The sequence below is a fragment of the Diaporthe batatas genome (assembly GCF_019321695.1).
Source record: "Diaporthe batatas strain CRI 302-4 chromosome Unknown Contig00005, whole genome shotgun sequence".
In the NCBI taxonomy this organism is placed as follows: Eukaryota; Fungi; Ascomycota; class Sordariomycetes; order Diaporthales; family Diaporthaceae; genus Diaporthe; species Diaporthe batatas.
The window spans coordinates 1,354,726-1,380,678 of record NW_025408552.1 but is presented as its reverse complement, the minus strand read 5'-3'; the positions used below and the strand labels follow the sequence as shown (position 1 = coordinate 1,380,678).

General features: G+C 56.1%; 9 protein-coding genes across 9 annotated transcripts; 5 read left to right on the top strand and 4 right to left on the bottom strand.

The window, feature by feature from the left end:
- The first annotated feature begins 515 nt into the window (after positions 1 to 515).
- On the top strand, positions 516 to 3,146 carry KVR01_005371 (uncharacterized protein). Its single transcript, XM_044786493.1, has 3 exons — positions 516 to 835; positions 927 to 1,470; positions 1,712 to 3,146. The coding sequence occupies exons 1-3, from the start codon at positions 730 to 732 to the stop codon at positions 2,031 to 2,033; spliced, it is 972 nt and encodes a 323-aa protein (XP_044645816.1). The 5' UTR covers positions 516 to 729; the 3' UTR covers positions 2,034 to 3,146.
- A 1,070-nt stretch (positions 3,147 to 4,216) lies between these two features.
- Positions 4,217 to 5,245, bottom strand: KVR01_005486 (uncharacterized protein; the record flags this gene model as incomplete). The annotated part of the gene is made up of 2 exons (XM_044792313.1): positions 4,217 to 4,592; positions 4,662 to 5,245. 2 exons carry the CDS (start codon positions 5,243 to 5,245, stop codon positions 4,217 to 4,219), a joined length of 960 nt encoding a protein of 319 aa, XP_044645931.1.
- Positions 5,246 to 6,153: 908 nt separating this feature from the next.
- KVR01_005045 (uncharacterized protein) lies at positions 6,154 to 7,509 on the bottom strand (the record flags this gene model as incomplete). The annotated part of the gene is made up of 1 exon (XM_044792999.1): positions 6,154 to 7,509. The coding sequence occupies one exon, from the start codon at positions 7,507 to 7,509 to the stop codon at positions 6,154 to 6,156; it is 1,356 nt and encodes a 451-aa protein (XP_044645490.1).
- A 1,347-nt stretch (positions 7,510 to 8,856) lies between these two features.
- On the top strand, positions 8,857 to 10,071 carry KVR01_005298 (uncharacterized protein; the record flags this gene model as incomplete). The annotated part of the gene is made up of 4 exons (XM_044794996.1): positions 8,857 to 8,973; positions 9,031 to 9,352; positions 9,405 to 9,447; positions 9,513 to 10,071. 4 exons carry the CDS (start codon positions 8,857 to 8,859, stop codon positions 10,069 to 10,071), a joined length of 1,041 nt encoding a protein of 346 aa, XP_044645743.1.
- A 1,023-nt stretch (positions 10,072 to 11,094) lies between these two features.
- Positions 11,095 to 12,445, bottom strand: KVR01_005605 (uncharacterized protein; the record flags this gene model as incomplete). Its single annotated transcript, XM_044788117.1, has 2 exons — positions 11,095 to 11,769; positions 11,828 to 12,445. The coding sequence occupies 2 exons, from the start codon at positions 12,443 to 12,445 to the stop codon at positions 11,095 to 11,097; spliced, it is 1,293 nt and encodes a 430-aa protein (XP_044646050.1).
- A 1,053-nt stretch (positions 12,446 to 13,498) lies between these two features.
- KVR01_005520 (uncharacterized protein) lies at positions 13,499 to 15,956 on the bottom strand. The gene is made up of 3 exons (XM_044790798.1): positions 15,573 to 15,956; positions 15,398 to 15,505; positions 13,499 to 15,318 (listed from the first exon to the last, which is right to left on the bottom strand). Exons 1-3 carry the CDS (start codon positions 15,738 to 15,740, stop codon positions 13,825 to 13,827), a joined length of 1,770 nt encoding a protein of 589 aa, XP_044645965.1. The 5' UTR covers positions 15,741 to 15,956; the 3' UTR covers positions 13,499 to 13,824.
- A 1,331-nt stretch (positions 15,957 to 17,287) lies between these two features.
- On the top strand, positions 17,288 to 21,577 carry KVR01_004888 (uncharacterized protein). The gene is made up of 6 exons (XM_044791100.1): positions 17,288 to 18,321; positions 18,393 to 19,523; positions 19,659 to 20,174; positions 20,233 to 20,311; positions 20,434 to 20,565; positions 20,629 to 21,577. Exons 2-6 carry the CDS (start codon positions 18,426 to 18,428, stop codon positions 21,261 to 21,263), a joined length of 2,460 nt encoding a protein of 819 aa, XP_044645333.1. The 5' UTR covers positions 17,288 to 18,321; positions 18,393 to 18,425; the 3' UTR covers positions 21,264 to 21,577.
- Positions 21,578 to 22,164: 587 nt separating this feature from the next.
- KVR01_005633 (tRNA-dihydrouridine(20) synthase (NAD(+))) lies at positions 22,165 to 24,011 on the top strand. The gene is made up of 2 exons (XM_044787749.1): positions 22,165 to 22,402; positions 22,464 to 24,011. The coding sequence occupies exons 1-2, from the start codon at positions 22,228 to 22,230 to the stop codon at positions 23,573 to 23,575; spliced, it is 1,287 nt and encodes a 428-aa protein (XP_044646078.1). The 5' UTR covers positions 22,165 to 22,227; the 3' UTR covers positions 23,576 to 24,011.
- Positions 24,012 to 24,467: 456 nt separating this feature from the next.
- On the top strand, positions 24,468 to 25,837 carry KVR01_005521 (carboxylesterase-mitochondrial 37S ribosomal protein YmS2; the record flags this gene model as incomplete). Its single annotated transcript, XM_044789743.1, has 3 exons — positions 24,468 to 24,688; positions 24,766 to 25,604; positions 25,671 to 25,837. The coding sequence occupies 3 exons, from the start codon at positions 24,468 to 24,470 to the stop codon at positions 25,835 to 25,837; spliced, it is 1,227 nt and encodes a 408-aa protein (XP_044645966.1).
- Positions 25,838 to 25,953: the final 116 nt, after the last annotated feature.

Here is a 25,953-nt window from a genome sequence, read left to right as displayed (position 1 = left end):
GCCCAGAGAGTGTGGAATTGTCCGTAGGAATGGGAGCAGAAGCCCACACATCTGGGGGGTTCTCATGGGTAGCCAGCCCAGCTACCTCGTCAACCTTGCCCAAGCTGTATTTAGCCACTCACGCATCAAGAAACAATGTTGGGATGGTGGCAAGCAGTACTTGGGGTACCAAGACTGACTGAACTAAAGAAAGAGGCACCAAGCCATTCTGAAGTCCCAATATCTAAAGCCTACTCTCATACAATACACAAGGCAAAGGCTGGTATGCGGTCCTTTGCGCAACTGGATTAGACGTAAATAGCCATGTGTTCATGAGTTTTAGAATCATAATTGAATTCAAGTCGGAACATGACGGCTAGCAGATAACAAACAACAAATCCGTCATGGCTGTGCAGCTCATCACCCTGGATAGTGAGGTAGACCCTAACCCTCCAATTCGGCGGTCGCAATTCGTCTCACCCCAGGCGGAGCTGCAGTGGGGTTGGGGACGTTGGACCGCCCCGCCATGGACACAACTGACCCCACGCTGGGGAGCTCCTAGAATCTTCTGGCTCCAGAGAAGGTGCTCTAGTCAGGGTCTTACTTTTTGAGCGCGACGTCACATCACAAAACACTTGGGCGACAACGGCGAAACGGCCAGCTCTTCTCTCTCTAACCTTGGGCCGCGGTTCAACTCCATACCCTCGAACTGAAAACGCTCGATCCAGAAGACGGCTTCAATCCACCGACATGGCTCAAAAATGCGTCCATCAGGGGTGTGGCAAGACATACACAGACGCTGAAGAGGTCTGCCGGTACCATCCAGGCCCACCCATATTTCATGAGGGCCAGAAAGGTTCGCACTTCCTGTTCCCTGTCCCTGTTTACTCCATGGGCTCACTCCAGGGGCGAGGAAAGGAGAGTGCAGCTGACTTTGTGTCATCTAGGTTGGAAATGCTGCAAGCCCCGCGTCCTGACCTTCGAGGAGTTCATGGAGATCGAGCCATGCACTCAAGGAAAGCACAGCACGACCGACATACCACCGCAGATCGAGAAGAAAGAAGCGGACCCGGAGCTTGTGAAGGAGGTCACCAACGAAACCACAGCCTCGCCGGGGCCCGCCCTCCCCCGTGCACCCATCAATGCCCCCACGCCCACCCAGACGCCGCCTCCCCCTCCCCCCGAATCAGATGACGACGACGCCTCCCTCGAGATCCCTGATGGCCGCACGTGTCGGCGGCGGGCTTGTGGAAGTGTCTACAAGAAAGGGGCGGAGCGGAACGACAAGGAGAACTGCGTGCACCACCCAGGCATTCCCATCTTCCACGAGGGAAGCAAGGGGTACAGCTGCTGCAAGAGGAGGGTGCTCGAGTTTGACGAGTTCATGAAGATCGAGGGCTGCCAGACCAAACCCCGGCACTTATTCATCGGCAGCGGAAACAAGGAGAAGGGCAAAGACACCGGCGCGGAAGAACTGCTCGAGACAGTAAGGTGAGTGCCAACGGTTACAGTCCTTACGCTTTGCTGGCAACCATATCCTGGAACACATGACAAGGCCGAGAGTTACCTGGTGGACGATCACATCACGAATGCTGCACCCTCCGTTGCGTCACGGACTTCCCAAGTCACGCGCTATTATGCCCACGCCCATGACCCATGCCCATGTTGACCTCTCGAAACACTCTCACACGGATGCCACGCGTGAGACACACATGCTGACCGCTATTTACAGGACGGACTTTTACCAGACGCCAAGCAGTGTAATCGCGTCCTTCTTCCTGAAGAAGATCGATAAGAACACCGCCAAGGTCGTCTTCACGCAGTCTTCCATCCAGCTCGACCTGCCCACCAGCGATTCTCCTCCGAAGAGGTACAGGACCGAGGTCCCTCTGTTTGGCAGCATCGATCCAGAAAAGACCACGTATAAGATCTTGGGCACTAAGCTCGAGGTGACACTAGCCAAGGCGGAAGTCAGCTCTTGGCCTGTCCTAAGAGCCGATGATCGCCTAACGGGAGAGATCCTCCAGGTGGGCCGAGCCGGAAAGGTGCAGTAGGTAGGTGCTGGCCTCTCTCGATAGGCAGTGAGCCTGTCCGTCGTTGTCCTGGCCGGACACACATCTCATCGCGATGAAACTGCGACATGGAGACGGGAGGATCGATGATGTCTCTGTCTGAAGGGACCGGGAAACTGGGGTCTTTACCGATGACACAAGGTTCAGATCTGACTACCGAGCCTTGGGATAGCCCAAGTCTTTTGTGTCCACCAAGGCACATGCTGGCCGTGCTTCTGTCCATTGGGCTGGCCGTACGCGCCGTGCAATATAGGAGATACAATCCAGTGGATCTGTCTGATATAGGTGCCACTCTCCAGCCTCACGGCTTGTGATTGGAGATGTCGCAGATAGGAGTCCTGCGGGCGACTGTCGATCAGGCGTTCTAGGGCCCTTGGCGAGATAGACCTGACGTCTGTTTCTGACCCGGCTCAATGTTTCTCAAGTGAGCTTGTGTACGGACGTATCTAACAGTCCGGAGCGAATCAGAAAAGAGCAGACGAAGAAACACCGGAATGAAGCCAAGCAAGGCTGCGTCCGGAAAGACCTGGGCTGTGCTGCCGTGAAATACCTGTATTGATCCGTGGGCCATGTTCGGTGTCCGATCCCCAGAGCCCAGAACCACCTGCCCTCCAAAAGGTCTCAGTTGCCACACCACATGAATGACTGACAGGCGGCCTGTCCATGCCACTACGCCCTGATGGCTGACGTCGTGAACCCAGCACGAGAGCGCCTGTCCCCATTGGCCAGCATTGAGAAACAAAAGATCCGGTCGAAACTACTGCGTCGCGACCGACTCAAGCCGTCCCGCTTGGCGGAAGGGTGGACCACAGGCAGGCGGCTGGGCGGAGAGGGACATTGCGGATATGCTAACAATTATGCTTCGGGCCAAGGCCGCTCTCCCTTTGTATTCCCGTGTGGCTTGCCTGGAGGGCCGCGTTGTGGGCCCGATTCAATGACAGAGTTGTGAAGCACCACGGGAGCTAAGCCCGGCACCCAGCAGATAAGATTTACTGTCCGCCGCGAGGAAGCGAGTCAGGAGCAACCCGGGCTATGTTCTCACGGCGATCGATTGCTTCCCCAAGACGGCAGACACCTCTGCCGAGAATAGGCAGTCGGAGCTTGTTTTTTTTTTGGGCGGGGGGTCTCGCTCACGACACGACTTGGGTAATTTGCAGGGGGGCAGGGGACAGCAGGGCCGTGGTGGAGTCCATGCAGACTCCGTACGCAGACTTCCACGACAAGAGTTGTTGAGTTGTCCTCTCCTACCATGTCAGGACAAAACATAAAACACAACGCACAACACACAACACACAACACAAGCACGCAAAACGTGGCCGTCCGTTCTCTCGCTCGCGGGATTGCATGTGAAAGGGCTAGCTCTATGGCCAAGGGCGGTTATATGGTTCCCGGATAATCAGAGGAGGAACCCTGGTGACGGAGCAGCGGCGCCAGCGTGACAAGCCGCTTGGGCGGTCCTTCGGACGACCAGGGTCGCAACGGCTTGCTGTAACAATCGCACACCAGATGACAAGAGTGGGTCACGTAGCAGGAATGTCTGCGAACGGATATACCCAAAAGGAAGACTGCGTCGAAGTTTCAGATGTTTCCTTACAAATCACCACATGGGCCAGGGTTCGCTGTACATCTGGTACCGTGTGAGACTCGCCGCAATGGTGAGAGCGGCCTCCTTGCTTTAAACTTTCTATCTGCTTGAGAGTGGCTACGCAATCCAAAGTCATTCTGATTCTGGCCCACAATCGAAACCCCGGTTTAGTATGAACCTTCTAAAGTGCCCCCGAAGAAAATCTTTGCGGTGGTAGGACGCCCGCTTTCCAAAAATGTCAAGGTGACAAGGTTAAGGTGTAGAAATTAGAAAGGGAGAAAAAAGGCCCGAAATGCCAATGGGAAATGCTGCAAATCTTCCTGCCCAACTGGCCCACTCAGTAAGCTCATCATCGTCATCATTGGCGAGTCATCATCGTAGCGGTCATTATTGCCTCCAGCCAGCGCTCCGCGAAAGGTGCTTGCGCGCCCGTACCTGGTAGCGATCTCGTGGTTTGGGCGCTCGATGACCCAGAGTGCAGGCCTCGGGGGCGCCCGGGGGGTTGGCTCCTGATGCCCCAAGAAGGTTTGACCGCGCCACAGCTTCAGCTGGCGTTTTGGTCAGGGGATAATGTCGCTCTTCAATTCCCCGGCTTCTCATCAGCGATATCCCCTTTCTCCAGGTCAACAAAGGCGGAAGAGCCCTCTCTGTCTTTACCCTTGTAGGGGCCACGGGTCATGGATCGACCCCGGGTCATGCTGTCTTTTCTGCGCATGTCGCCGTCTCTTGACGCTGAGTACCTAACTGGCTCATCCCAAGTGATGGAGCTGCTGCCTTGAGCTCGTGACATGAACTCTTGACGGACGCTTGATGACAGCCTGATGATCACGTCGCCATCCTTCGTGTAGCCGATGACTTTGGCGTTGAAGTCATCGCTACAATCTCCGCACACCGTTGGGCTGTCTCCGTCGGTCGACCCAGCCTTGGAATCGGTGCTGTCACCCCTGACAGTAGGACTGTCGTGGAAAATGGTCAGCAAGGCTACTTGAAATCCAGTGATAGCAGCGGTTAGGAAGTTCACTTACACTTCACTGAGAGCTTCGGTACGCCCTCGTTCTGTTGGGTTGCGACTACGGCTTCGGCCTCTGATACTCCGGGCCGCTCGTGATCGCTTGAGTTTGCCCTGAAAGTAATGGCCTAAGCCCGCAACTACCAGCACTGGCGTTCCAAGTGCGAGAGCCCAGGGCGGGTGCTTCTTTCCGGTGACCATGTGGCGGACATGAAGACAGATACCCCAGACGGCTATGATGCCTCCGACCTGGATCATTGTCCACAACGACCAGTAGAGACTGATGAGGGGCTCTCCGTCGCAAAATTGTAGTGTATTGATGACAAAAGCCTCAAGGACCACTATAATCATCCCGATGACACCAGTGAGAAAGCAGTACCAGAATAACCACCTCAGGCGCCGTTGTCGCTCGCGACTTTCCACACTCAGGTGTTCGATACGCTCCATCACCCGGCCGTACTTCCACGAGGCGGCGAAAAGGGCGGCCAGGACGAGGAAGAAGAATGTCCAATAGAGGCCTTCGGCCTCTTGCCGCTTCAGAGTGTGCATGAATCTTCCATAGTAGTGGCAGTTCTCCTCGGTGGGCGTGGTGACCGGCATCCTTGCGATGACTGCCGGGGTCAGACCCGGGTTTTACACGTGAGACCTGGATGCGGCCGTATTGCTGGGTCGAGGCTAGAAGCGCCTGTCCGGCCTCTAGGAATAATAGGTAACAGGGGAAAATTTATAGGCTCGTCAGTGAGGTGAGACAGTACGTAGGTGGCACAGGTGGAATGTGTGATGTGAGGATGGTGAAGGATTCGACTTAGATTTCTGCGTTGGGGGCGTAGGATAGATAGACAAAATGAGCAAATAATAAGGTGTAGATCAAGGACGGACTGTCCATACTTAATACATTCAAATGAGTAGGTATTTTTACCAAAGTGGTACAAGGTACAAGATGTGAGACCTGGGGGACAGGGGTGTGAGCGCAGGAAGGAGGAGAGGCTGGCTTCCCTGTCATACTGAAGTGACACTAGTTCAGAGAAACCGATGTCGAGACAAGTCTGGTCGAACCCACCCGATGGACTACATTCGGGCCAAGAACAACTCAGAGAAAGAAGCATGTGTATGCCCAGACCACACAGACATGTGAGATTACCGAGTGCCAGGGAGACATAAACACGCACAGTGTCCATTGTATGGGGTCCCCAATACCCCACGCCCCATGCCCCAGCATTTAATTCTGCCGGTTTCCGACGATGCATGAGAATCTCCTGTCGGGTTTTCAAAAATGGGTATTTTTGTAACCCGACGCCTGGTGGGACATGGCGGTGTTAACCCGGTTCGACGTAAAGTGCCATTGCGGAGAGATTTTCTTTGTCCCAATCTGGCCAGACCATCTCAAGAACGAGAGGCTGGCGCCAAGGGTCATCGGCTGCATCTGTGTCACTTCTCGAGGTAGGACGGCAGGACACGTCGCGCGCGATATGTGACTGGCGGGACACGTTGATTGGCATGGTGTCTCCTCAGCTCATACCTTCCATCAACTCGACCTTATCCAAGACCATGCCCTTACAAAGGATAAATTCGCGCAACGCTTGGAAGTCGGCACCTTCCTCTTCACCAAAGCGATGAGCCTGCGAGAAGCCGAAGGAGCATGCCACCTTGTCCAGGGCGGCCCTCTCCTCTTCATGAATCCACCGTTCCCTAAGGGGAATCCCTGGGGCCCATGTCACGCGTTTCATGTGATCGTTCTGCGTGATAACGGACACGGCGCCCATCCAGCCGGTAAACCCAACGTAGGCCAAGATACCAGCCGTAGCCACGGCGGTTGCGGTCTTCTGGTCGAAGGAACTCTGTAGATGAGACAGGTTGGACGCCAGCAGATAGACAGCGATGGGGGTCGCGACTACGGCCGAGGCAGGGAGCAGCGCTTTCTTGAGAAGCTTCGCCCGGATAAATGCCTTTGTTGCGTAGCTATTTTCGATGATACCGATGGCAGCATCAAGGTTCTTTGCCTCGATAGCAGCGTTCAGCGCCTTGTCAACGAGGTCGGGATCGACAGCATTGGCTGCCCTATCGGGGTTTTGGTTGAGATACTGCAACGGACCACGGCTTCGTCGAGGTTTCGGTTTCGAGGCGTACAGACCCAGCACGTGCGGGAGGGTTTCTACCTTGCCAAGTCGGGCTTGAGTATCCAGATAGACGTCCAAGACCTGGGATGTAATGACGACGTCCGGGTGAGAGACAATGACAAAGGCGGCTTCGGATATACGGTCCGGCAGGTCGCTAGGCCGAGGGTGCTCTAGGGCGACGGTGGTGTCCACGGACTGCGTCAGCTCTGGACTAGGTCCGTCCATAGATAGCAACGACGACGCTGCGGTGTCTGACTCGGCAGACTCCCCGAGGTGAAGAGGACTGGCTGGCCCGGCGTGGATCAGGCTGGCAGCTTTGGCGCACTTGCGTAATGCGGCGACAACCTCGTCCTCTGGCGGGATGGTGCCACGGGACAAGAGCTGGTCGACGGCGTGCTCGACGACGACAACGACGTCCTCGATGGCCACACTCCCTTGCCTGGAAGAAGCTTTCGCGGTGGAGGGTCCCGCCTGGGCCTCATCCGGGGGGGAATGCTTCGAAGGCTTGGGCGGGCCAAAGCGGTAAGACCTCGAGGTTGGCAAGATTGGCTTTGGCCACAACAAGGCAGCGTTGGGCATCCCTTGGAGAGGCCTGACTCTTTGTGGGCATGCGCCAAGTGTTGCAAACGGGGCCTTGGCAAGCTGTGAACCAAGCGACGAGGGCGCGGGAGCCGTGCTGGAGGTGCAGATCTGATAGATCCGACGAGGGTAGGGACAGCTTGGCCGCTGGGCAAACGGGCGGTGCATCGTGAATGTCCAGGGACGTTCCACGCTAGATCTGGAAATGTTTTAAGGTTGCGGTAGATATCGGTAGTTGGCTGGCGGAAGGCCAGGGACGGACCGGACGGACGCCCTGGGGTGGGGGGACGAGGGGGATGGGGGATGGGGGATGGGGGAAGGGGACGAAGCGCGGAAGGGGGCAGGCTGGCAGGGTGGTGAAGGAGGAATGGTGAAAAGATGAGATTAGCGACGTGCGACGGCGGCTGGGGGGTGCGCGGTAGGTGATGCGAAAATAGACGGCGGCGGGAAATGTTTTGGGCCCCGTTGTGAGGCGCGCGCAGAGTGTGTTCCAAGACTGACGGGCTGGCTGGGCGTCCAGGGCTGCTGGGTTGTCGCTTGTCGCTGGTGTTCGCGCCAACTGATGAGAATCGACGGCGGCATTGGATTGCAGCCCCCCTGTCTGCAGATCTTCGGCCGCGTCGGTAGTGGCCCACGAATCAGAACCAAGCGTTTCAGCAGGGTCTCTTGAGCCTCTTGTTCCCGGCGCCCTGGAGCACAGTCGTCCTTGACCGAGCAACAAGCTCAGTGGGCCCCAGTTGGCCCCCGCGGGGTCTTTCTGGGCGAAACAGGCCGTCGTAGCACCAGTACCACAGACAGTCGGAATTCGGAACCCAAGGGCATTAACCACTGACAAGGGACAAAAATAAAGATATATTGCAGATTGAGGAGAAGATGGCCCAGGCCTCTTCCGACATGTCAACTCACACGAGCAGCCTGGTGCGGTGGTGACGGTGACTGTGTGTAGGGAGGGGGGCAGGAAGAGGGGATTGGGGGAATACGCGCGACCATATAGTCTACCTAGGTACCTAGGTACTTGGCGCATCTTGTTCTCGCTCCTAACCCTGATCTGGGCAGAACAGACCCCCACCCCACTTGACCCCCCCACCTCATTCTAACCCTAACCCTTCTGAGGAGCGGGAGGGAGGCACAGCACATGCCCGCATACCTGCCCCCCTGCTTGCCCAGGCCGTTGTGTGACGACACCTGGACCACTTCCCAACATCCTACTCCGTACTTGACTCCAATCAGTTACTGGCAACCTCAGCCTGGTCCGCAAGTTTAGGCATCAAACTGCATCACCCTCAAGCCATCTTAGCCTCCACCTTTGACTTGTCGTCAGCATTTCCACAAACGCCTCTCTTGTATTGCCAACGCCGAGCCGAAGTCCGAGTCCAACCAACCGTCTAGCCATTAACGTGTCTCGCCGCTTATCCCGACCCGACGTCCAACTGTCCTTGGTGTTTCGCTGCTACTCGATCTGTCGCCCTCTGAGTCGACCTCGTTTCGTTTCGACTGCAGGGGCACCTAGCTACCATGCCTCCTCCCCCTCCTCCCCCTCCCCCGCCCCCTCCAGGTGGTGGAGGCCCTCCTCCGCCTCCGCCTCCTCCTGGAGCCCTCCCGGCACGGCCGCCAGCTGGCGGAGCGGGAAGAGTATGTTGATTCACAGCCTCGTGACCACCCGCACCGTGATGCTGACGCAAATTCAAGGGCGCCCTCCTTTCAGATATATCCAAGGGAAAGGCGCTGAAGAAGACCGTTACCAACGATCGATCCGCGCCACTTGTCGGCAAAGTGTCCGGCGGGCCCGGCCCATCGCCGCTGGGAGGTGCTCCGCCTGTGCCGGGGCTGCCGAAAGCCCCCGGGGGCCTCGCTCCACCCGTGCCCGGTAACAGGGCGAGGAGCAACAGCGATCAAGGCAGTCGAGATGCGCCGCCCGCGCCGGCCATGGACGCTGCCCCACAACTGGCTGGTCTCTTTGCCGGAGGCATGCCGAAGCTGAGAAAGACGGGCGGAGGGGTAGACACAGGAGGTACGTTCAAGTTCATGGGTATGCTGTCGGGCTGGCTTCTGACATATTGCAGCGGATCATGGCGCATCATACCTGTCCGACCCTGAGTCCACGAGGTCATCTGCGCCGAGACCACCTGCAGCCGCAGCCCCTCGTCCGCCTGTTGGTGCCGCCCCCGCAGTCCCGGGACGCCCAGCGATCCCAGGCCTGGCCAACCACGCATCTATAGCAAACCTCAGAAGGACGGCTGCCGGCGAGGGCCCGCGCCCAATATCGTCAGCTTCATTAAAGGGCCCTCCTCCACCCATAGGGAAGAAGCCGCCCCCGCCACCCAGCTCTCGCAAACCATCTTCCAACATATCATCGGCTCCAGCTCTACCAAGCGCCTCAGCACCGCCGCCGCCCTCGTCTGCCGCGCCGTCATTACCGCCAGCACCACCTCCTCCGCCTCCTTCGTCCGCTCCTCGACCACCCCCGGCCCCAGCAAGATCACAGCTTCCGCCTCCCCCGCCGCCAGGAGCCGGCGCCGTCTCTCCCAATATTGCTGTGCAGGCAGCGATTCGAGCAGCAGCGACCGGGGCGAGCTCCCCGACATCAGCCCCTCCCCCGCCACCTCCCCCCGGCGCTCCCTCGCCGCGGTCTCCAGCGTCTGGTCCGCCGCCGCCGCCGCCGCCACCTTCAAACACCACACCGGCGCGTGCTCACTCGGGCTCCGGCGGGCGCTCGATGCTCGACCCTAGTAACTTCGTGCTTGCGCCGAACGGAGGCGGGAAGAGCCCCAGCCCCACACGGAGTAACTCAATGGCCTCTCGGGCGAACGGCGGCGGGGCCGCAAGGGGCGAGCGGATCGTTGTCCAGGATCCAAGGTGGAAATTCGTAGAAGAGTCAATGTTTCCCAAGCCGAGAGAATTCCACGGGGGCGCGAGGAGATATCGTGCTGGTAGGGGGAGCAGTGTGCCACTGGACCTGAGTGCTCTGTCTTAGAGAGGCAGCACAGGGCAGAGGCGCTGATTTTAAGAGTATTGCTTTCAAGCGGGCATTTCGAGGCATTGACAGCGTACGCAGAGCTTAGCGTGGATGGATCGGATGCGGACCAAACTGTATGCGGGCGTGAGACCTATAAATCGACCACGAGCTCTATGGCACCATCGAAATGGTAAATTGAATTGGACTCGCAGATGTTCATGCTCCATGTTGCCTGGCCGAAGTACAGGGTCGTAGATCCTGACAACAATCAGGTCGCTTTCAAATCAGCAGTCAATATAGGGAAGGTCTCAAAGACAATACAACGGAAGTGCTCCTCACAAATTGGCATGGGACGGCGCGCGCTTAAGTACTAGGTAGGCTCAGCAATTGATGATTTCTTGTAGATAGATATATTAACCAAGACATGGACCTAAACGTCTGTGTGATATAGCGCAGCATGGAATATGCATCCTGAGGCATCGAGAAAAGAACGCCTTTTATAGCTCGATGCCGGTTCTATCAGTGGCGAACCCTGATCAAAAGCCTTCCGTTTGTGTATCAACCAGTGCTGCGTGTCCTGAAGGGCATCATTCAATCTGGCTCCACAGGAAACCGCGAGTTCTCATATGTGCGGCGGAAAAAAAACAAAAAAAAAACACCAAATATCAAGTAAACAGGCCCTTCGCCCGTCTGCAGGATATGTACAACGCCTTTAGACTGTAATGCCCACAAGCAAAGCTCAAATACCAGACTTAATGTCAACACGAGGCTGCAGGCCGCAGCCACAGCAGGAAGTATCAAGTACTCAGCAGGTCTCTTACACTCATCCCCCTCCCTGAGCTGGCAGTAGCACCGCCACCGGCGGCCCCAGCAGCGCTGCTTGATGACCCGGCCGTACTCGACACGGTGCCCCGCCGGTCGTTGTTCAGCATCAGCAGGGCGGCCATGGCCTCCTGGTCCAGGTCCCGCTCCCTCAGCGGTCCCAGTGCGGGGCTCGTCAACGCCGACCCGACGGCCGAATGGTTGCTTGGGGCGTATGCCGCCGCGCCGTACCCACCTGCCATGGGCCCAAACGCTGGCGACGTCGTGGCGCTGCTGTAGCTGTAATGCCTGTGGTGCTCTGCCGCGGCAGTCGAAATAGACACGTAGGAGTCGTGGCGGCCCGCCGAGGGGTCCTGGGCCCTCAGCGCCGGGGAGACGGAGGGCTGGTGGGACGCCGAGGTCGTGGCTGACGACGGGCGGTTGGTATAGGTCGGCGATGGGGCGTCCTCTGAGCCGGTCATCTCGACGTCTGGTGAGTGCTGCTCCTCGGAGTAGGCTTGGCGGTACTCGTGGTCTGGGCAGTACTGCTCTCGGCCTGATGGAGTTGATATCCCTTCCATCTCGGGCGTGGACTGGGGGGCTGGTAGATGCTGCTGCGCCTTGAGCTTCTCGACGCAGTCCTGCAAGTACCTGACGTATTCGATAGAAGCCTGGTGCGTTTAGTATTGAGCATGTGATCAAATGCGGCACAGGGGCACCGCTTCTCACCTGCAAGATAGCCAGCTTGTGCATCTCACCTGTACAAGCTGGTATCATGTCCTTCAAGACGGCGAACTCTTCGTTCATCTTGGACCTCCGCCGCCGCTCGATGAGGCTGTGTGCCGTCTTCCTTGCAATCTTCCGACCAGCAGCACTAGAGGCAGATGGCTGCTTCTTCTTTGCCGGTCCGTTCTCACTCGTGGCCGCCGCAGTGGCGTTCTTCTTTGGGCCTGATGTGCTGGCCGAGCTCTTGCTTGCCGTCGCTGGCTCCGCAAGTTTCTTGTCCTCGTGAGGCCGGGGCTTCATCTGAATGATCTTCCGGGATCTTGTAGGAGGCGGCGGCAGGGTGAAGTCGGGATCCTTGTTCGCAGCGGCAACAGTGGACGGCCGCCGCCTCGACTTGACAGCCTCACTAGGCTGTATCCTAAATGGGGCTTTGGGTGAGACTGGGGATTCTGGGGATGCAGGCGTGTTCATTTTGTCAGGTTGTGAACTCGCGGGGCGTGACTTGATGGCAGGCGGAGGCAGCTCGAAGGACATCTGCAGCTGTGACAGCTGCTTGGTACCATCCTGTCCTGCGATATCTGTGGAGGAGGCCGGCGTGGGAGGCAACGCCGTGCGAGGCATGTTTGTGATCTGCGTGGCTTTGCAGTAGCACCAACGGTGGAAATGGGGCGTCCTGGAGAGGCCCCAAATTTACCAGGTACGGTCGTAGAACAACGAGAACAGCGAACAGCAAGCCAACGCGGCCCTCAACAGCCGAGGACACAGTCAAGGGCGGGCAGCCACAAAAGCTTCGTTGCGTGCCGAGCAGGCTGTGTCACGGTCGTCACGAGCACAGCGGAAGACGAGCAGCCGCTAAGACGGGATGTCCAGATCAGGCAATCCAGACTGCGAGGCAGAAACTTGAAGACTGGACAAGGTCGGCAAGACAGGATAGGTGAGAGGAGAGGAGCGCCAGGCACGAGACCAAGGGAGAAGGTACGTGAATACGTGGCGGGGTTTGTGAAAGGAAAAAGGAAAAAGAAGATGGGAGAGAAAACGGCTGCCACTATACGAAACCTACCGGAGAGAACGAGGCGGCAAGAATTATGACGATAAGCAACGTGCCCTTCATAGCTCGGGCGAGGGCGTTGTTGATCAATTGGCCGGGGCGCCGCTGGGCTCCCTACATAGGTCCCTAGGTATCCCAGAAGGGTCGGTTTCGTGTGTCCATCCACGTTGACCAAGGCCGCACCCTCACGAGTGGGTGGTAGCCAGAGCGATAATAATAAGTGCTCCCGGCAAGAGCTCACGCGAGCAAGGGCGAATCAGAGTGGAGCCTACGACCTCGTGCTCTGGTCCCTACTCTGGTGGGCGGCAGACGGGGCTGGTGGCCCGTGCGTCGAGGACTCACATGGCTCAATCCACAGGCTGTGGCCGCGAACAGCTCTGCTGCCCACCCCTTCAGACCCGTGGTGCTCCTGACTCGGCACGTAAGACGGCTGGAGTGTTTTGGGTTGTTCCTATGTCGAGGCGGTAGTCACGGGACCGAATAAACGTCCTACTAGTCTGGACCCGTCTTCACAGTCACTCTATCAATGTGATCCCATCAACTATTGGCATGTGGACTTGATGCAGAAGCAAGCTTCCTGCCAATCCAAATAACCAGTGTGTCGCACACCTAATTTTTCCGAGTACTGACAGTAGTGACGGATGCAATTGGTTCGAGCTCATCAGAATCATCGTCTAAATTTCTAGCCCAAGAGGTGCCCACGTGCCCACCTTTATGCAGCAAGGTTTCGGTTGAGATGCCTGGTACCCGCAGCGGCGCAGATACTACCTAGGTAGTATAACGGGCAGTCAGCAGGGGTTCATGGGCCTAGACCTTGTGTCCCACTCTCTTGGCTTCTTGCCTGTCACATGCTGTTAAAAATGCATCCCAACGTTATGTCTCGTCAACCAGACGCCTACACTATTTCCATGCCTATCCGACTAATGTCCCATCGCCATCAACGTCACAGATCTCAGATCTCGTTGCTGGGGTATTCAACCTTGGTTGTGGCAACGAACTCCTCCTTCATGGTCCTCATGTTCACGAATCTGCCCATGATTGCTGCGCTTCCGGCCTTGTCGTTCGTGCCCGATGCCCTCGCACCGCCGAACGGCTGCTGTCCCACCACTGCTCCCGTGCTCTTGCAGTTGATGTAGAAGTTACCCGCCGAGTTCCGGAGCGCCTCTTCCGCAACACGCACCGCCGCCCGGTCAGATGCAAACACCGACCCCGTGAGCCCGTATTCCGTCGTCGAGTCAACCAGTTCGCAAGCCTTGACGAAGCCGTCGGGCTTGCTGTCGTCGTACACGTACGCCGTCAGGATGGGGCCAAAGAATTCTGCCTTGAGGTATGTGTGCGTAGGGTTCGTCGTGCGGTAGATGGTAGGCTTCACGAAGTAGCCCTTGGTGTTATCGTACGAGCCGCCGGTGACCAGCTCAAGCTCACTGTCGTTCTTGGCCTTGTCGATCGCTCCTGACAGCTTGTTGAACGAAGCAGTGTGAATGACCGGGCCGATGAAGTTCTGGGGCTCCCAGGGCACGCCAATCTTGAGCTGCTCCGTCTTCTCGACCAGCTTCTGCTTGAACTCGGGCCAGGCGCTCTCGGGCACGTAGACCCGTGAGGTCGCGCTGCACTTCTGGCCCTGGAACTCGAATGCTCCCCGCACCGTCTGCACGGCGGCGTTGTCAAGGTCCGCAGAGGGGTGGATTATGTGGAAGTTCTTGCCGCCAGTCTCGCCTACGATGCGAGGGTAGCCGACGTAGCGTCCCTCTGCGATGCCCTCACCAATTTGACCATACAGCTTGCGGAACACGGCAGTGCTGCCCGTGTAGTGGAGAGCGGCGAACTGCCTGTGGTCCAATGCAATCTTGGTGATCTCCTCGGGCTCACCTGGGATGAACTGGATGACATCCTTGGGCAGACCTGCCTCGATGAAGATCTTGTAGACGAGCCAGTTGGAAGCGATGGCGAAGTCGGACGGCTTCCACACAACAACGTTTCCAAGCAGGGCAGGGAGGCCGGGCAGGTTTCCGGCGATGGCAGTGAAGTTGAACGGTGTGATGGCGTACACAAAGCCCTCGAGCGGGCGGTACTCCAGCCGGTTCCACACGGTTGGCGAGTTGTGCTCGGGCTGCTGAGCATACAACTCCTCGGCGTACTGGACGTTGAATCGCAGGAAGTCGCACAGCTCTGCGGCGGCGTCAATCTCTGCCTGCCACGCGTTCTTACCCTGACCAAGCATCGTAGCAGCCATGATCTCGTATCTGTATTTTGTGGAGATCAGATCGGCAGCCTTGAGGAAGACGGCTGCCCTGTCCGCGAAGGGCAGCGAAGCCCAGGCGTCCTTGGCAGCGAGGGCAGAGTCAATTGCCTTTTTGACATCCTCCGGGCCTGCTTTTGAGTATGTAGCCACAACTTGGGAGTGGTCTGACGGGTTCAACTGCTTGCCAGAGGATGATGTTGTGATCTGTGGTGACAAACGTGTAAGCTGGCGACGACGAGTCATGGGCTGACGAGTGAGCCGAGTGAGCAGAGCTTGTACTGACCTCTTTGCCACCAACCACGATTGGGACATTTACCGCACCCTTGCTCTTGACCTTTTGGACGGTGGAGAGCAGAGCTTCTCGCTGAGCCGATCCCTTGGCATAGTGGTGCTACATTTGCTCGTTAGTATCGTGTCCCTTGTTGCCGGGCATCAACATTTGTTCGCCGTCGACGTACATTTGGCTCATTGGCGATTTTGGGCACCTTGAAGGCAGCAAGAACTGAGGCCCTGGGGGCCGATGTCGCAAAGGCACGACGAGGCAGTGCGGTACCTGCCAGCCTGTACGATAAGGCGGAGCCGGACCGTGAGGTCACCGACCGCAGGGCGGTGCTCCTGGAAGTCATAGCAATGGCGCCGAGTAGGAATATGAGGGGTTGAGCTGGATGAGACAAGGAAAACCAAATGAGCGGAGACGATGCGTTGACGGAACGAAGGGTATCACGAGGTTGTAAATTACTTTTGCAGAACCAATTGATCTCTACAAGCCAGAGACTCGGAGCGATGCATCTTTATTGACTTGGAGTACAGCAAGGGATACCATCATGGCCGTCGGAAAACCGCGGCCTTACTAGAGGACAAGGGTAGCTCCATCGGCAGCGTGGAGAAGCATCATTGCGGGGAGGGGCCTATGCTGGAAACCTTGGGGCGCCAATTGACCAATCACTGCAGGCCATGACTCTGATGGCACCCCGAAAGCGGGTCCCTAGAGCACGGCAGAGCACGGCAGAGCAGAGCCACTGAATTGGTCTCGGCTTTGGCTTCACGTTGGCCAGGCGGCTCTGACTGTCGTCTCGAGCCGCCAGTTCTGGGATTGCCTTGGATTCCACAATTGGTCTTGCTGTCAGAATGCTGCCAAGAGGCTTGGAGGCCTGTGTACTATGATCGGTCGGTCTACAGCATGCCCGGCCAATATCTTGTTTGGCCTTGTTTTCAACACCAAGTTATACCGCAGGACATGCATGATGCATCCTCAGATACGGAGTACTCACCTGGGCACCCAACTCAGGTGCCGTCAGGCGGCTGGTTGTCACCACATGTCAAAGTCTGTCTCAAAAGGTCACGGGTTGTGTTCACGATCTTTTTGGACATCGACCCGGGTTGGTTTCACCGGAGGCAGCCACCTCCTTCCGAGGGCCTGCCAGTCTCAGGAGCTCTGGTTTCAGACAAGAAGCTCTCGAGCTTGCTGCCACCTGTGACACCTGTGGTGCCCTGGTGCGGACCGCCGTGGGGGCAACTCCATCTTGAAGGACGTCGATGGACTACTGAGATACCGGTACCGGTAGCGCGTAGCCCACGTGTCAAGACACACAGACTGACACATGCAGCTCACCTGAGATCTTATCCATTGGGCCGGAGAAGATCTGGCCATGAGATCTGAAAAGGCCCGCGAGATGGGGGAGGATATTTGGGAGCAGTTGCCCCAGCGTGGTCATGAGAGTACTGTGTACAGTACAGACGTACTGTGTGCAGTAGCCCACATTGCAGGGATCCTGGGTGTCTTCGTGCTTTCGCCTCGGTACTGTGGTGACGTCCGTGGGATATCCCAATGAGAACAGTCCTATCCTTGAGACCTTGGGCGCCGCGGCCTAGCAGGAGAGCAGGAGGGGCGGAGATGGCAAAGAGAGGGGACCCATGGATCGAGTGTTTTGAAACTGGATGTAATTGACAGGCCAAGCTGCCAATAGAGCAGGGACAAGGGTGCGAGGCCTGAGATATGGACCCCTGAGCTCAAGCGTGGCAGCGTGGATGGTCCAGGGTTGCAGGGATACCCGAGATCCACTGCGGCGGGCAGGCAGAGGCTGGCAAGCTGGCAGATGGGAGAGAGCAGGATTCTGATTTAGATTTGGAGTTGCGGTCGAAAAATGGAACATCAGAAATTAAACAGTGCCCCTGCCTGCCAGGCCTGCGAATCTCACAATATCAGCGCCTGCATCACGGCACAACAAACTCATTACACAGGCCCCCGTGCTCGCATGGTGTAACTCGGACGAGCTCTCGCCGCTCATGATCGTCTCTGGTCGCACATTACATGCACCTTCCGATACGGCGGCCTCCAAAGGAATAAACAGCAGCTAGCTGTGCAGTGGGGGAGGACTGGGCGGCTTCTCGCACGGCAATGTCTTGTTGGGGGGGCGGATGAGCGCAGCCCTGAGGCACCACGATGTGTGTATTACTGCTATCACCGACCACTGCAGTCAATCCTCCATCAATCATTTGAAAATGGGGCTTGCCAGCAGATTGCCAGCAGCTTGCACTCCGTCCCCAAAAGCCAGCCAGCCATCCACACTATCTATCTCGTGCTAGGAGAGGGCCTTATTTTAGCCGCGTCCCCTTCTCAGCTCGTCTGGGAGTCGAGCCGTTCAACTTCCCTGATCAGCACGTCTTGGCGTTGTCATCATCCCCAAATTGCGCCCAACCTCCCTCGCACCAGAAACGGGATCGCGTCAAAACCGCACGGCTGTGCTTGCCGTCGTCTGCCAGTCTGCCCGCCTCTTTTTCCACGCGAGAGCAAATCAGAACACTTCAGAGTCCATTGGCTACTGCACCCAGTGGCGTGACTCTGCATGTCATCACCCGTACCCACCGCAGTCCCGAGTCCAAGATTGTCTTGTGTTGATCCTGTTCTGGGCGGTTATGTGTGCCTCGTGCTGAACCGTCTTTTCCGTTCCCTACGACCCATTACCCGGGCCTCATCTTGAATCCCTCCGTCTAAGAATAACATTGGGGGCCTTTCAACATCCAGCCAACACAATTGTAACTGTGGCACAAAAAACAACAACGACGACAACAACAACCTTTAGCGCCCGTGCCCAGTCCCTTATCAAGCTTCCACTCAACTGACCTTGCCTTACCCCGTCGTGTGGCTGGGACAAACAGGACAGCATCTGCGACTGCGACTGCGACTGCGACTGCGACAACTTTTGTGTAAGTCCCCACGCCTGCGAACCTTCCGTGTTTCTGCCAGTAGCGCACGCTCTGACCCGTTCGCGACTCAGCAGCCCCAATCCGTCCCAAGGAAGACACACAGTATGTCTTCTCACCCTGCGCACGATCATGGCGTCGACCAGGACGACCAACAACTCGACCCACGAAACCCCTACGCGTCCAGCACCAGATGGCGCCATGAGGAATCGAGCCAATTTCGCAAACATGCGGGTCAAGCGCTTCAGCCAAGGGCCCCCGATGGAAAGAGCGGGACCCATGATCTTGCACGCTTTCTGCACTCTACCAGGGTCCCCTCTGACGATGCCACAAAAGACGGCGACAGCCCACCCGCCGGCCCTGCCGTCCCGGGCAAGACACACACACCCATCATGATCGACGGAAACGAGGCTGCAGCTGCCGGCGAGCCCCAGAACGCCATCGACGCCGATGTCGCCAACGCCGTGCCTCAGGATGGGAAAACCATTGCATGCGGGCCCCTGCTGAACTACAGGCGCACCGAGGGGAATACTTGGGTTGGTAGCGTCCTGGTAGTCACCAAGGGCGGCGGCAAGACCCAGGGGTTCGTCCCAACCCTCGTGCTGCGGAGAGCCGGACCTGTTCAGAGGTCGCAAGGTGCCCTTCCTGGCTCTGCGACCAACGGGGAGACCAATGGACACGTGAACGGTGCAGGGTCGACCGAGACCCAGGGATTCTGTCTATACTCCGACATCCGCAACACCTTCTGGCGTTTCGACCTCCACGCCGAGATGGAGGCCACCGAGGTCAGGTGGGAATACACCGTCCCTGGCCTGCGCTTCGCCAGCAAGACGAAGCCTCAGACGAACTACTTCTTCGTACCTGCCATCACCGAGTCCATGCGCATCATGTTCCACTCTTGCAACGGCTTCTCCGTCGGAACCGACGAGGACGCCTGGAGCGGCCCTGCACTGTGGAATGATGTCAACAGGCGCCATGCTGAAGCGCCCTTCCACGTAATGATTGGTGGTGGCGATCAGATCTACAACGACGGAATCAGAGTCAACGGCCCTCTTCGACCTTGGACGGATATCGGTAATCCCAAGAAGCGTCGCGAGTTTCCATTCCCCGAGCAACTGCGAAGCGATTGCGACGATTATTATCTCAACAACTACATCCGTTGGTATAGCACGGAGCCATTTGCTACCGCAAATGGTCAAATTCCGGTCAGTATAAGCTCGTTCTCGAAGTTTCCCAGTGACATACACTGAAACCCCCCCCCCCCCCAAAAAAAAGACGTCATTTTCATCCCCATAGCCGTAGAAAAAAAAGAGAAGGAAAGAAAAACTGATGTATTGCAGCAAGTCAATATTTGGGATGACCATGATATAATTGACGGGTTTGGATCCTACGTCAACGAGTTCATGAAGTGTGATGTCTTCCGCGGCATCGGAGGTTGTGCCCACAAGTACTACATGCTATTCCAGCACCACCTGCCACCGCCGCCATCTACCTACACCTCGGACGCTCCGCAGACAGTGACCGTGCCCGGAGATGGCCAGGCCACCGGTATCGACAGGGACCAGCTTGTTAACACATACGTCGCCGAGCCTATCCGCGAGTCCAGCTATATCGTCGGGCCCAAGCCCGGGCCGTACGTGGCTGAGCACTCTCACAATATCTTTGCCAAGTTGGGCGCAAGAATTGCACTGGTGGGCATTGACGCGCGTACTGAGCGCACACGGCATCAGGTCAACTATCCGGAGACATACGACTTGATCTTTGGGCGGCTGAGCGAAGAGCTGCAGGCCGCGCGAGCCGCGGGCACGCCTTTCAAGCACCTAATCCTGCTGTTAGGAATTCCAATTGCGTACCCTGTGAGTGACTGATATCGGTGCAGAATTAGGATGAGCTTATCTGACTCTCGTCCCGCAGCGACTCACCTGGCTTGAGAACGTCTTCAGTAGCCCTATTATGGGCCCTATCAAATTCGCCAATCGGAGATTTGGGCTTGGTATGTTGCACATGGGTTTCTGCATCATTCAGCAAGCATTCTGCTGCTCTGCCTCAGCTGTTCTTTTTTGGTGTTCCGTCAAATATTTATGGAGTACGCACGATGGCTGACTCTCACTACAGGTGGTGGTCTCTTCAACCACTTCGACGGATCCGTAGATCTTCTGGATGACTTGGATGATCACTACACCGCTCGAACTCACAAGAAGGAGCGTAACACCATGATCGAGCGATTTCAGCAGATATGCAAGCAATGTAAGTCATCGACTGATAGCTTTTCCCCATGACGAGGGCGTGGGGCTAAAGTCGAACAACTAGTCTCCGTGCGCGTGACGATTCTCGGCGGAGATGTTCACCTGGCAGCTCTCGGCCGCTTCTACTCCAATCCCTCGCTCAATATCCCTTGCGAGAACGACCACCGCTACATGGCAAACGTGGTCTCGTCTGCGATTGTGAACAAGCCCCCACCGCAGGCTGTCGCAAACCTGCTCGCGCGCCGCAACAAGATCCACCACCTCGACCACGAGACAGACGAGACGCTCCTGAAGCTTTTCGACAAGGACCCAGGCGACTCCAACAAGACCGCCAACCACAACCAAGTGACGATGCCGAGCCGCAACTTCGCCATGCTCACCGAGAACTCGCCCAATAACCCGCCCAGGCAGCGGCCCACGACAGCCGCCAACGGAGCGGCGGAGTCGACCAACGGCCAGGAGGCCGCATCCACCGTGAGCGGGCGCATCTCGGTCAAGTCCAAGGACGGCCACCTTCCCATCCACCCTGGTGAGGTCGACTGCGGCACGAAGCACAGAGCTGCGTCCGCGCAGGATCACGGCAAGGAGAATGACGGCAGTCTGGACATCTGCATCCGCGTGGAGATCAACCAGCATGATCGCGAGGGCAGGACTGAGTCCTATGGGTTGACGGTGCCTACCTTGACTGTAGCGGCCTGAGCCTAATTCGCGGGATCCCAGTGTGCGCTGATTTCGACATTAATTCTCCGTGGTTTCATTTTGTTTTCCGCATTGTTTCATTGTGTAGCAAATACCCTTTGTATACCTAGATACCACCTTCTACACTTAAAGTCTCGCAATTGGGTTTGTCATACCAATATAATAAATGTTCCAGACGCACATTTGAACAAGAGATTTTGTGGCAGGGAAGTCCGCTGGAAGTTGATTAGTTGAAGTCAGCGGTTTCATTCCGAATCCATAGACATCTCAAACACATACAGTCCTTTCACGCTATGGCAAACTTTAAAGACCCAAGATAACTTAATAAAAAAATAGATTAGAGGTTCACACTTATATATATATATATATCCTATAGAGCTTACTTAAAAATTTAAATATAAATTATTTAAATAAAAATTTTAATACATAGTATTAAATTATAATAAATAAGATTTAATAGTATATAAATTTAATATATATAAATTATTTATATATTTTTTAACTTTATTATTAAATTAAAATAAATAATTAAAATTTTATAAAAATAAAATAAAATATATTTTTTAAAAATTAATTTAATAAAAATTATTATATAAAAGTTTTTATAATTATTTTATAATTATTTATAATATTATTTATTATTAAAAAATATTCTTTATATTAATATTATTAGTTTAATAAAAGTTAAAAATATTATATAGCTAAAGCCTGATGATTCCATGTAGGCAGGGAGGGTCCTCATAGTAACCGGGTTTGTGGGGCTTTACGGGATTGTCTCTAGAAATAGACTTATCAGACTCGCCCGCACTAGCCACACCGGGTATCAAAATTTGGGGCAGCTCTCTCACTGGCCGCCAAGGCCAAGACCTTTTGTGAATCCCGCTGGCGACCGCACCTGGAAGTTTGCGCCTCGGCAAGCTGCACTTTGCCATTCCACAACACAAGTGTGAGCAGCCGTTTAGTGATGCTCTTTCGCCCCTTGAAGTCAGTTATCATGTCTGAGGCGGCTCTCAACAGAGTAGCGATCCCTCCAAGGGGAGTCGACTACAGAGGAAAACTGGTTCTGGCACCAATGGTTCGGTCGGGCGAATTGCCATCGCGCCTGCTGGCCCTCCACTATGGCGCCGACTTGGTATGGGGTCAGTTTCTCTGCCTATCTAAATGAGATTCTACCATGACTGATGGATTTTGCACGTGCAGGCCCCGAGACCGTCGACCGATCCATGTTGGGCACGACAAGACGGGTCAATCCGTCCACCAAAACAATCGACTTCATCCGCATCCCCCACCAAGGGCAGAAGCAGCCGCCGCCCAACGCCAAAGAGTCGGTGATCTACCGGTTACACCCCGAGCGCGAAGGGCGCAAACTCATCTTCCAAATCGGCACTTCCGACCCAGACCGCGCCGTCGCAGCCGCGCGACTCATCGCACCAGACGTGGCGGGGATAGATGTGAACGCAGGATGCCCCAAATCGTTCAGCACACACGACGGGATGGGCGCGGCGCTCTTGAGGACACCTGAAAAGTTGGTAGCTATCCTGGAGGCTCTGGTGAGGAACATTGTACCCGAGTTCCAGATTGGAATCAGCGTGAAGATCAGGATACTGGAAACACCAGCAGAAACGGAAGCCCTGGTGAGGAGACTGGTAGCAACTGGGATCACGGCGTTGACCGTGCACTGCCGGACAACGCCTATGCGACCACGCGAGAGGGCCATCCGAGGCCAGCTACAGATGATCCGTGAGGTGTGCCACGAGGCTGGTGTTGCGTGCCTGATGAATGGGGATGTCGAGGATCGGGACTCTGCCGCAGAGCTCATCAAGGAGTTCGGTGTCGACGGTGCCATGATCGCGACGGCGGCAGAGAAGAACTCGAGTTGTTTTAGAACCAAGGCGCAGGGCGGTATGGCGCCATGGGACGAGGTGACAGAGACGTACCTCCGCTTTGCGATGGAAACGGAGAACAGGTTTGGCAATACAAAGTACATGCTGAACCAGATCATTCCCGGCAAGCAACCTGCCTACAAGCGGGTCCAGTCCTGCAAGAGCTATACCGCCGTGTGCGAGGCGCTGGGGCTCGACCACTTGAAGGACGCGGCAACCACCGCAGACAAGGCAGTTGGCATTACTGTCGACACTGGTGCAAAATCCTCAGCCAAGGTGAATGGGAATGCAAAGCGGAAAACTGAAACACGTCCAGCTTCGCAGGTCTCTGAGGAGGCTTCCAGCAAACGTCAGAAGACGGACGAGCCGGCCAAGGAGCCGGCCAAGGACACAGAGATTCTTCGGTCCCCTGTGGCTCTCTCAGTTTGAACATACTACACCTCACCAGGACGTCAACTAGCATATCCAGGAGTGGAATTTGGAAAAGTTTTGGCAATTTGGCGTTGTTGGTAGCATGCATGGACAATACGGGTTTAGACAAAGATATCCAAAGACAAGTTGATGTACCGGCTGGGGAAAGGTAGTTAGTTGGACTCTCCCCCCAGTGACTGGAAGGCTAGCATTCGCATCCTGCTCATGTTCGTGATTTTCTTGTACTGATGCGTCTTGGGGATTACGTACCAAGCAGACCGGGACTTCAAATTGTGCCTGCAGCTGCAATTGTTGAATCTGGGTGCTGGTGTATTTTATTTAGATGGTGGCTGCGCCACTTAGACGGAACCCGCGACCATTGGACCTCATTGTGCAGATGCTGATGCTCACAAGATTTTTAGAAATTTTCTCTCTAAAACAAAACATTCAGCCGGCTATAAGAATGTCCAGAGTTTATGATCTGGCCGGGGTGGTGAGGCCCTGTGTGTGGCGCTGCACTGTGTAAAGCACTGTACCTGCCGCCTCAAAGAGTGGGAAGCTCACTTGCCTATGTGAGTGGTCCCCTCGTAGCGGCCACGGCTGTCCAAAACGCGCCTCCCGACAATACATGTGAGGTGACGTATGTGACAGGTATCAACGGCCTGCATGTGCACTTGCATATGAACTGATAGTCTGGTCATTTCAGAAAGCGTTTCCTGCAGCCGTTTCGACTATCCTCCCCGAGAGGAACGCCACCACGTGCTCCCCGCCAAACCGTGCAACACTTGTTTCAATCGTGTTCGTCTCCCCAATGCAAGCTTGATTGGGAGAGTCTCATCCATCGATCGCTGGCGGTCGGGCTAGATGACGAAGCACAGTATCAACGCACTCGGAGAATTACGCGCTCAAGATGAGTGATTTGCAGAAGGCGTGGGCGAAGAAGAAGATGGAGCTGAGTAATGCAGATGTGTTCAATGAGCTAGACGAAGAGGAGGAGGAGGAGGAGGAGAGCGGTCGCATAGGGGAGCTCCCGGAAGCCTTGGACGACGACTCCTCGTCGGCCTCGTCGGCCTCATCCACCGGCACCGTGGTTCCCACCCCGAGCAGGAAGCTGTTTGCGAGGCCACTGGGGTGAGTGCTACTCATTTATTCTCCAGGCAGTCTAGTTCGAGGAGATCTCATTGACATGACTGATGGGACTAAACCAGTCCGCCACGAGGGGGAGGCAGAACTTTGGACCAGATACCTTGGACGACGTATTTCGAACGGGAGCTCTTCCTCGAAGGCCAGAAGGACGAGACCGGCATGGCTCAGATCATACATCATGCCTACCTGAACTCACCTGGCGATAAGGGCCCACTGTTCGTGATGCACCACGGCGCTGGGTCATCTGCCCTGTCGTTTGCAGTGGTAGGCTCCGAGATCAGGAAGCGGCTGCCATCTGCAGGCATCCTGTCCCTGGACGCGAGAGGCCACGGATCGACGGTCACGCCCCCAGATTCGCCGCTTGACCTCCGCCTGGAGACATTGCGCAAAGACTTGTTGTCCGCAATTCAGCAGACCCAGGCGCAGATGGGCTGGAAGGAATTACCCCCCATCGTTCTCGTCGGCCACTCACTCGGAGGGGCTGTCGTGACGGATCTCGCAAAATCGCACGCCCTGGGAACTTCGCTGCTCGGATACGCCGTTCTGGATGTTGTCGAGGGCTCCGCCATGGACGCGCTCCAGAGCATGACAACATATCTGTCTACCAGGCCCACGGGCTTTGCCTCGGTCCAAGCTGGCATCGACTGGCACATTCGGTCGAGGACACTCCGCAACTCGATCTCAGCGCGCACCAGTGTGCCCGCCCTGCTGATTCAGGATCAGAGCCCAGACTTGAGCAGGCCCTGGAAGTGGAGGACGAATCTAGCTGCCACAGAGCCCTTCTGGTCCGACTGGTTCGTGGGTCTGAGCAAGAAGTTCCTCGAGGCCAAGGGCGGCAAACTACTGATCCTGGCCGGTACCGACCGGCTGGACAAGGAATTGACCATCGGTCAGATGCAAGGTGAGCCTTTCTTTTTCTTTTGTCGCGGCGTGTGGGTAAGTGACTGCGAAGCTGACTCTCACACAGGCAAATATGCCTTGCATATTTTCCCGGAGGCTGGTCACTTCGTCCACGAAGATGTGCCTGAAAACACGGCCATGGTAATCGTCGACTTTTACAGACGCAATGATAGAAGTGCCCTGGTCTTGCCACCGAAAGTAGGAGATCTGTTAGCACAGGGGAAGCGAGTCTAGCCTCCAAGGCTCAGCAAGACGGCCGGGGTTCATCCTGTTCAAGCCCACCTTTCAGTGTGGCTTTTGAGGGGGACAAGTCCTCACAGCACGTGATTGGAAGCCACATGACAAGGGCT

Coding starts and splice junctions, on each gene's coding strand:
- KVR01_005371 (XM_044786493.1), top strand. CDS start 730: ATGGCTCAAAAATGCGTCCATCAGGGGTGTGGCAAGACATACACAGAC. Junction 836..926: donor ATTTCATGAGGGCCAGAAAG/GTTCGCACTTCC, acceptor TGTGTCATCTAG/GTTGGAAATGCTGCAAGCCC. Junction 1,471..1,711: donor GAACTGCTCGAGACAGTAAG/GTGAGTGCCAAC, acceptor CGCTATTTACAG/GACGGACTTTTACCAGACGC.
- KVR01_005520 (XM_044790798.1), bottom strand. CDS start 15,740: ATGACTTCCAGGAGCACCGCCCTGCGGTCGGTGACCTCACGGTCCGGC. Junction 15,506..15,572: donor AAATCGCCAATGAGCCAAAT/GTACGTCGACGG, acceptor GAGCAAATGTAG/CACCACTATGCCAAGGGATC. Junction 15,319..15,397: donor TCGTGGTTGGTGGCAAAGAG/GTCAGTACAAGC, acceptor TTGTCACCACAG/ATCACAACATCATCCTCTGG.
- KVR01_004888 (XM_044791100.1), top strand. CDS start 18,426: ATGTCTTCTCACCCTGCGCACGATCATGGCGTCGACCAGGACGACCAA. Junction 20,312..20,433: donor CAATCGGAGATTTGGGCTTG/GTATGTTGCACA, acceptor CTCTCACTACAG/GTGGTGGTCTCTTCAACCAC. Junction 20,566..20,628: donor TCAGCAGATATGCAAGCAAT/GTAAGTCATCGA, acceptor TCGAACAACTAG/TCTCCGTGCGCGTGACGATT.
- KVR01_005633 (XM_044787749.1), top strand. CDS start 22,228: ATGCTCTTTCGCCCCTTGAAGTCAGTTATCATGTCTGAGGCGGCTCTC. Junction 22,403..22,463: donor TGGCGCCGACTTGGTATGGG/GTCAGTTTCTCT, acceptor TTGCACGTGCAG/GCCCCGAGACCGTCGACCGA.